At 39.4% G+C, this 10089-nt stretch overlaps 1 protein-coding gene across 1 annotated transcript; it reads left to right on the forward strand.

Annotated features, from left to right (window-relative positions):
* The first annotated feature begins 744 nt into the window (after nt 1–744).
* LOC120852149 (zinc finger protein 322) lies at nt 745–3227 on the forward strand. Its single transcript, XM_040225530.1, has one exon. The coding sequence runs from the start codon at nt 1295–1297 to the stop codon at nt 2501–2503; it is 1209 nt and encodes a 402-aa protein (XP_040081464.1). The 5' UTR covers nt 745–1294; the 3' UTR covers nt 2504–3227.
* The last annotated feature ends 6862 nt before the right edge of the window (nt 3228–10089 follow it).

Genomic DNA, 10089 nt, shown 5'->3' on the forward strand with positions numbered 1-10089 from the left:
CTTGATCATTCTATCCTACTTCCTGGAACATATCTGTTCACTTAAAATCCAAATACAGATACAAAAAATTAGTAGTTATTTCACACCAGGCATGGTCCTGGGACTGAGAACACAAAAATAATTTAGATCTGGTGCCTAATCATCATGGAATTCACATTCAGGCAGGGGAATAGACAGAACACAGCAACATGGTAAAATATGGAGCACAGTATGAGGGAGGCTCAGTTCTGAAACACATTTGGTTGTTCTCCAAAGAGCCTTGCTTGGGTAGCTACCTTGAAAATATCATATTGATTATTTAATTGACTGAAATTAAAATTAAATAAAGGTATCCATTTAACTGAACAAATGATTTGGTAAGAATCTTCAGAATACCTAGTCATGGCAATCAACTTAATGGATAGCAGGTTATTTTATTTCTAGTAACAAAACATGTCAATCAGAGAGAAAGTCAATGACAGAAGGTGTTCAAACTGCCACACAATTGCACTCATCTCACACACTACCAAAGTAATGCTCAAAATCTACAAGCCAGGCTTCAACAGTATGTGAACCAAGAACTTCCAGATGTTCAAGATGGATTTAGACAAAGCAGAGGAAACAGAGATCAAATTGCCAACATTCACTGAATCATAGAAAAAGCAAGAGAGTTCCAGAAAAACATCTACTTCTGCTTTATTGACTACACTTAAGCCATGAAATTAAAAGACGCTTACTCCTTGGAAGAAAAGCTATGACCCGCTTCCCAGCCGGGCTGAAAGGGCTCGGGAAGCTAGCTGGCCTTTTTGGCCCTTAAATCGCACACTGGATGCTCTGGCCCCAGCTACCCTCGCCCAGCCGCGCAAAGAAGGATGCTCCTGGCTCTCGTCGGCCTCCCAGGTTTGCTTTCCTTCTTTTCCCGAAGGTGGGCCCTTAGGTTCACCGTCCGAAGCCTGCGGCCGCAGGGAAAGCCAAACCCCGAATGTCCGGAGAGTAACCGGAAGTGCCCTCCCAGGCAGAGGGGCGGCGCCGGCTGCAGCAGGGGAGGGGGAAGAATTGAGTATTGTTAATAACTATGGACTGGAGACCTTTTGGAGCCAAAAGGAAGACAGTCTTGAGTCTTTCTTGTTACGGGTTGTAAATACCACATAAAGAACGAGTGCATGTGATGCTGGAAACTTGTAAAGAGAAACTGCTCATGACTGAAAGGCCTAAGACAGATGTATCTTTCAAGTTCTTATCGAGAAAATGACTATGAAGAAAATGATGGGTCAGGAAGACCAGTGGAAAACTCCCTAGGAGAGAGCCATAGAAAATGTACACTTCAGAAGAGAGATATAATCAGAGAACTCAAAAAAGGAAAATATATCATGTATGCCCTCAGAAGGGTAAAAAGATTTTTATTCATGTGCATGAGATTACTCAAATAGATGATCAGATATACCAGTGCCTTGAATGTGAACAAAACTTTTGTGAAAACTTAGCTCTTATTATGTGTGAGAGAACCCACACTGGGGAGAAACCTTATAGATGTGATATGTGTGAGAAAACTTTCATCCAAAGCTCAGATCTTATTTCTCATCAGAGGATCCACAGTTATGAGAAACCTTATAAATGTAGCAAATGTGAGAAGAGCTTTTGGCACCACTTAGCCCTTTCAGGACACCAGAGAACGCATGCAGGTAAAAAATTCTATACATGTGATATCTGTGGCAAGAATTTTGGTCAGAGCTCTGATCTGCTTGTCCACCAGCGAAGCCATACAGGCGAGAAACCGTACCTGTGTAGTGAGTGTGATAAATGCTTCAGCCGAAGTACAAACCTCATAAGGCACCGAAGAACTCACACGGGTGAGAAACCGTTTAAGTGTCTGGAGTGTGAAAAAGCTTTTAGTGGGAAATCCGATCTTATTAGCCACCAGAGAACTCATACTGGTGAAAGACCCTACAAATGTAATAAGTGTGAGAAAAGTTACCGACACCGGTCAGCCTTCATTGTTCATAAAAGAGTACATACTGGGGAGAAGCCCTATAAGTGTGGTGCCTGTGAGAAATGCTTTGGCCAGAAATCAGACCTTATTGTACACCAGAGAGTCCACACAGGTGAGAAGCCGTATAAATGCTTGGAATGTATGAGAAGTTTCACCCGGAGTGCCAACCTCATCAGGCACCAGGCAACTCACACTCACACTTTTAAATGCCTTGAATATGAGAAGAGCTTCAGCTGTAGTTCAGACCTTATTGTGCATCAAAGAATTCACATGGAAGAGAAACCACATCAGTGGTCTGCATGTGAGAGTGGCTTCCTCTTAGGCATGGACTTCGTTGCCCAACAGAAAATGAGAACACAGACAGAGGAGCTGCATTATAAATACAGTGTCTGTGATAAAAGCTTTCATCAGAGCTCAGCCCTTCTTCAACATCAGACAATCCACATCGGTGAAAAACCATATATCTGTAATGTGGCTGAGAAAGGTCTTGAGCTCAGCCCTCCCCATGTATCAGAAGCCTCACAGATGTCTTGACCAGACAAGAAGTTATTGTACCATTTAAAAAAAAGGATGTATTTACAATGTAAGAGAACTCACTTAAGATGGAGAACTCAAAGCAAATCTTAGACTTTCCTCAGAGCTCAGACTTTATTGGGGACCAGAAAATCTGTAGTTGTAGGAACTTGAGAAATAGTTTGACCAGAGAGCTGTCTTTACAGAACCATATCAATCACTCCAGTGAGAAACCTTACAAATGCCCTGAGTTTTCGGAAAACCTCAGTCCAAGCTCATGTCTGATCACCCACTAGAGGATTTATATAGGTGGGAAACTTACAAGTTCGGTGAATGTGAGAAAGCTCTCTAGCAATGCTCACCTCTCCTCATTCCAAGAGAATTCAGATCAGAGGATGATATTTTTTTAATGCCCTGTGAAACAGTGCTTCAGACAGTGTGCACGCCTCATTGGACGTCAGAAAGCCCCACTGGAAAGAAGCCCCAACAGTTGTGAAAAAAGCCTCTTAACATAACTGTGACTTTATTACCTATCAGAGAAGCCATACAGGTGAAAATTTGTGTATTTGCCTTGAATATGGCAAAAGCATTAAGTGGAGAGCCTTCTTGGGTTTGCAAACCCCTCCCCCCCCAAAAGGACCTTATGAATTCTCTGAATGAGAAAAACTTCTGTCAATGATCAGTTCTTGTACACCAGGGAACTTATATAAGTGAAAGACCCTATAAATAACCCTAAGTCTCGGGGGGGAAAATCCTTGCAGGAAATCTCTACCTTATTGGGCCCCAAAGAACCTACCTGGAGAGCATTTTGTAGACCTCTATAGAGGTCTCACTGTGGACTGTGTACATTTAATAGGTATGAGAACTGTTCTCATGGTTAGTTGACCCCTGTAGTAGAGATGAATTTTAATGGAGTCGACATGCAAACTATTATGTTTAGATACCCAGAAACTTGTTCTGGGAAGAGCTAGGGCAGGTCAGAGGAGGCCTGATGGGTAACTCAGGTAAAGATGCTTTTCTTTTATCTGAACCACTGAATGCTTGCTTTACTTTCAGTTTTTAAAATTTGGAACTCCAATAAAAGAAAGGACTAATTGAAAAAAAAAAAAAAAAAGAAAAGCTATGACCAAACAGCATATTAAAAAGCAGAGACATTACTTTGCCAACAAAGGTCCATCTAGTCAAAGCTATGGTTTTTCCAGTAGTCATATATGGATGTGAGAGTTGGACTGTGAAGAAAGCTGAGTGCCGAAGAACTGATGCTTTTGAACTGTGGTGTTGGAGAAGACTCTTTAGAGTCCCTTGGACTGCAAGGAGATCCAACCAGTCAATCCTAAAGGAAATCAGTCTTGAATATTCATTGGAAGGGCTGATGCTCAAGCTTAAACTCCAGTATTTTGGCCATCTGATGTGAAGAAGACTCACTGGAAAAGACTGTGATGGTGGGAAAGATTGAAGGTGGGAGGAGAAGGGGATGACAGAGGATGAGATGGTTGGATGGCATCATCAACGTGATGGACATTAGTTTGAGTAGGCTTTGGGAGTTGGTGATGGACAGGGAAGCCTGGTGTGCTGCAATCCATGGGGTCACAAAGAGTCAGACATGACTGAGTGACTGAACTGAACTGAAAGCCTTTGACTGTGTGGATCACAATAAACTGTGGAAAATTCTGAAAGAGATGGGAATACCAGACCACCTGACCTGCCTCTTGAGAAACCTATATGCAGGTCAGGAAGCAACAGTTAGAAATGGACATGGAAAAACAGACTGGTTCCAAATAGGAAAAGGAGTACATCAAGGCTGTATATTGTCACCCTGCTTATTTAACGTACATGCAGAGTACATCATGAGAAATGCCAGGCTGGTGAAGCACAAGATGGAAGCAACATTGCTGGGAGAAATATCAATCACCTCAGATATACAGATGACACCACCCTTAAGGCAAAACGTGAAGAGGAACTAAAAAGCCTCCTGATGAAAGTGAAAGAGGAGAGTGAAAAAGCTGGCTTAAAACTCAACATTCAGAAAACGAAGATCATGGCATCCAGTTCCATCACTTCATGGTAAATAGATGGGGAAACAATGGAAATAATGACAGACTTTATTTTCTTGCTCTCCCGAATCACTGCAGATGGTGACTGCAGGCATGAAATTAAAAGATGATTGCTCCTTGGAAGAAAAGCCATGACAAATGTAGACAGCACATTAAAAAGCAGAGACATTGCTTTGCCAACAAAGGTCCATATAGTCAAACCTATGGTTTTTCCAGTAGTCATGTATGGATATGAGAGTTGGACCACAAAGAAGGCTGAGTGTTGAGGAATTGATGCTTTTGAACTGTGGTCTCAGAGAAGACTTGAGAGTCCCTTGGATAGCAAGGAGATCAAACCAATCAACCTTTAGGAAATCCACCCTGAATATTTCCTTGAAGGACCGATGCTTAAGCTGAAGCTCCAGTACTTTGGCCACCTGATGCAAAGAGCTGACTCACTTGAAAAGACCTTAATGCTGGGAAAGATTGAAGGCAGGAGGAGAAGGGGATGACAGAGAATGAGATGATTGTTCACAGACTCAATGAACATGAGTTTGAGCAAGCTTTGGAAGACAGTGAAGAACAGGGAAGCCTGGAGTGCTGAAGTTCATGCAGTTGCAAAGAGTCGGTCATGACTGAGTGACTGAACAACAGTGAAACATGGAGGGCTTCCCTGGTGGCTCAGATCATAAAGAATCTGCCTACAATGCAGGTGACCCAAATTCAGTCTGTGAGTCAGGAAGATCCTCTGAAGAAGAGAATGGCTATCGACTCCAGTATTCTTGCCTGTAGGATTCAATAGACAGAGAAGCCTGGCAGGTTACAGTCCATGGAATCACAAAGAATTGGACACAGTTGAGAAACTAACACACAGCAAAACATAGGAAAACAGATGGAAAGGAAAACATCAGTATCTTGAGGCACAGAAATGTTTTTAAATGTACACTTTTCTCTGTATTCAAATCAGAAGTTCCCAAAATTTCATGTGCATAAAAAACATCTGAAAAATGTATTGAAAATGCAAATCCATTGACTGATAGAAGTCCACAAAAAAATACAAATCCAGTTGGTCTAAGGTGAGCACCAGTAATAAACACCTGAAATTATTCAAATGCAGTAAAACAAAGATTTTAAAGTATTATTTTAAAGTAAAACATAGATTTTAAAGTATTATTTAACAAAGTAAAACAAAGTAAAGTAAAATAAAGATTTTAAAGTAAAACAAAGTAAAGTAAAGTAAAACAAAGTAAAGTAAAGTAAAAGTTAAGTAAAGTAAAGTAAAACAAAGTAAAGTAAAGTAAAACAAAGTAAAAAGTAAAGTAAAGTAAAACAAAGTAAAACAAAGATTTTAAAGTATTATTTAACAAACACATTTTGTGAGATAATATTCTACCACAATAAGACCTTTTCTGTTTTGTTTTGTTTGTTTGTTGTTTGTTTTTTACAACAATACCTTTCAACATAGCACCTTGAGGGCTTCCCTGACAGTCCAGTGTTAAGACTCCACACTTTGACTGCAAGGTGCTTGGGTTCAATCCCTGGTGGGGGAACTAAGATCCCACATGCCATGTGACACAGCCAAGAAAAAGCACCATAACTAAGGAAAGCATTTTTATAAAATACTCAAAGCAGGAAAAAGTTAAATATATTTTCTGTTTAAGAAGTGTCATTGCTATATATATAGACTCAGATATTAATTAAAGAATGTTATAATACCACTTCCATCTGTCAATACAAACTGTTTATTCTGTTACTTGTTAAAGCTAAAGACAATATTGTGAAACTGGATTTTTATCATCTGAGGTATGGCTCTAGGCTAACCTGAAATTTATCTTCGGAAGTATCATTTACAAATTTCCTTGCAGACCTTCCTGCTGGTGACAAAAACACCTAAAATTTTACTGACTGATGAGCCAGAATCCTGGAAGCAGAAAGTCTTGGAAAAATAAAATTTATAATTAACTTTTGGGAACATGTTGTCTTCTTTTTAACTGCCTCTAATCCACAAACTAAGATTTGATTGTGAAAGCTGCAGCACTTTTAAAAATCTGCCACAGTAAAAGAAGGAAAAATACTTAAGACGAAAGAAAGTTTTCAACTTGAAAATTTGTTCTAGCATGCGATAGTGTTAGGTGTGTTGTTTGCCATAAAATCTAGGTTTGTTACACAGGGTTTGTAAATTTATGTGCTTATTCCAGTGACCACAACATAGAGGAAACATAATGTACCAGAGAAAAAATAGGACCTGAATTCTAGTTCCAGGTCCCACTACCAATAAGCTCTATAAACCATCTAATAAGGACTTCAGTTCCCACAATTTGCAAACTTCAGAGAGTGAACACCCGATGGTCTCCGTATCCTTTCCAGCTCTATAATCCTAAAAATCAGGGGATATAGAAAGAGTAAAATAAATTTCAATCTCACAGAAGACCAAATGTTGACACTGAAAGATGCATGATGTATTGAGCCACTGCATACCACAGTCTTTAACTCATAATAAGTGCTCAACTAATATTTGGTAGATGAATGAATGTACCTGTAAAATTACACAGAATAAGAAATATGGTTCAGTACTTTATTTATGCTTCTAAAAATTTAGCCTACCAAATCTTGGTCAGCCAATCAATGAACACTCACTTTGACCTATTGTGAAGAGAGGTTATAGAGAATCAAAATATTCTGGCTGACAACATAAAATGCTTACCATGAAATGATATGAAGTAGGTACTATATCTATATAAAGGTATCTACTGGTAATGTGATTATCAATCTTAGTACAAAGGAAAGCAGAAAACAAGATCTGGTAAAGGCTTCCTGAGGGGAAAAGTGGGTTGAAATCTTGAACCAGGTAAAATTGATGGGTTGGCAGATGAGGAGTTTGTGAAAGGGGTAAAAACAGCAAAGAGAAAGTAATTTTAATGATCTAACAAGCAGATTCATTTTACTAGGAACAAGATCTGAAAACAGATCAGGCTAATGGATAGCTAGAAATTGTTCATAGTGGAATATAATGCGTGACAATTTAACATCATATTTTCATCAGGAACAGGAAGAGTAGAAAAGATCTACTTAGTTTTTGCACTGCCCAATAGGAAAGTGACTAGCCACATGTGGCTACGGAGCACCTAAACTGTGTCTGGTCCAAACTGAGAGGTTAAGTATAAAATATATGATATATTTCAAAGACTTGGTACCAGAAAAATAGGAATGTAAAATATCCCAATAATACATTTTTACTGATTACATATTGAAATAGTATCATTTGAGATCAGTTAAGTTCAGTTCAGTTATTCAGTCGTGTCTGACTCTTTGAAACCCCATGGACTACAGCATGCCAGGCTTTCCTGTCCATCACCAACTCCTGAGTTGCTCAAACTCATGTCTATCGAGTCAGTGATGACATCCAACCATCTCATCCTCTGCCATCCCCTTTTCTTCCCGGTTTCAATCTTTCCCAGCATCAGGATCTTTTCTAATGAGTCAGCTCTTCACATCAGGTGGCCAAGTATTGGAGCTTCAGCTTCACCATCAGTCCTTCCAATGAATATTCAGGATTTATTTCCTTTAGGATTGACTGGTTGGATTTCCTTGCTGTCCAAGGGACTCTCAAGAGTCTTCTCCAACACCACAGTTCAAAAGCATCAATCTTTTGACACTCGGCCTTCTTTATGGTCAAACTCTCATATCCATACATGACTACTGGAAAAACCATAGGTTTGACAGATGGAACTTTGTTGGCAAAACAATGTCTCTGCTTTTAATATGCTGTCTAAGTTTGTCATAGCTTTTCTTCCAAGGAGCAAGCATCTTTTAATTTCATGGCTACAGTTACCATCAGCAGTGATTTGGAAGAGAAAGAAAATAAAGTCTGTCATTGTTTCCATTGTTTCCCCATCTATTTGCCATGAAGTGATGGGATTGGATGCCATGATCTTCATTTTTTGAATGCTGAGTTTTAAGCCAGCTTTTTCACTCTCCTCTTTCACTTTCATCAAGAGGCTCTTTAGTTCCTCTTCACTTTCTGCCATAACAGTGGTGTCATCTGCATATTTGAGGTTATTGATATTTCTTCCAGAAATCTTGATTTCCAGCTTCTGCTTCATCCAGCCCAGCATTTCACATGATGTATTCTGCACATATTTGGAGAAGGAAATGGCAACCCACTCCAGTAGTCTTGCCTGGAGAATCCCATGGACAAAGGAGCCTGGTGGGCTACAGTCCATGGGGTCGCAGAGTCAGACATGACTGAGCAACTAACACACACATTCTGCATATAAGTAAAAGAAGCAGGATTACAATATACAGCCTTGACGTACGTACTCCTTTCCCAATTTGGAACCAGTCCATTGTTCTGTGTTCAGTTCTCACTGTTTCTTCTTGACCTGCATACAGATTTCTCCAGAGGCAGGCAAAGTGGTCTGATATTCCCATCTCTTGAAAAATTTTCTACAGTTTGTTGTGATCCACACAGTCAAAGGATTTAGCATAATCAATGAAGCAAAAGTAAATGTTTTTCTGGAATTCTCTTGCCTTTTCGCTGATCCAATGGATGTTGGCAATTTGCTCTCTGGTTCCTTTGCCTTTTTAAAATCCAGTTTGAACATCTGGAAGTTATTGGTTCACATACTGTTAAAGCCTAGCTTGGAGACTTTTAAGCATTACTTTACTAGCATGTAGGATGGGTGCAGTTGTCTGGTAGTCTGAACATTCTCTGACATTGCCTTTCTTTGGAACTGGAATGAAAACTGACCTTTTCCAATCATTTGGTATATGGCAGCTTAAATAACATGTATTGTTTAAATTAATTTCAAATGTTTTCTTCGTACTATTTTTAAGGTGGCTACTAAAAAAGTCTAATTACATATGCTATTCACATTGTATTTCTATTGAATAGCACTGCTCTAGATTTTCCCAGCAGCAGTCATGAGTAGCATATTGCAGTACTAAGAGAAGAGAAACCAGAGGATCAGCTAAAAGGTGAAACTGTGGGCAGAGATGAATCTAGAAAGGCAGTCAACTGACAAAAGCAGAAGAGCAGTCAACTGACAAAAGAAATACATAATTACTATATATTCAAAGATTTAATGAATACCAAAGGAGAAAAGGAAAGCTATAAGCATCTGAATGCAGAGTTCCAAAGAATAGCAAGAAGAGATAAGAAACCCTTCTTCAGTGATCAATGCAAAGAAATAGAGGAAAACAACAGATCTCTTCAAGAAAATTAGAGATACCAAGGGAATATTTCATGCAAAGATGGGCTCAATAAAGGACAGAAATGATATGGACCTAACAGAAGCAGAAGATATTAAGAAGAGGTGGCAAGAATACACAGAAGAACTATACAAAAGAGATCTTCATGACCCGGATAATCACGATGGTGTGATCACTCATCTAGAGCCAGACATCCTGGAATGTGAACTCAAGTGGGCCTTAGAAAGCATCACTATGAACAAAGCTAGTGGAGATGATGGAATTCCAGTTGAGCTATTTCAAATCCTGAAAGATGATGCTGTGAAAGTGCTGCACTCAATATGCCAGTAAATTTGGAAAACTCAGCAGTGGCCACAGGACTAG

Source organism: Oryx dammah, unplaced genomic scaffold (genome assembly GCF_014754425.2).
Source record: "Oryx dammah isolate SB20612 unplaced genomic scaffold, SCBI_Odam_1.1 HiC_scaffold_2, whole genome shotgun sequence".
NCBI lineage: Eukaryota > Metazoa > Chordata > Mammalia > Artiodactyla > Bovidae > Oryx > Oryx dammah.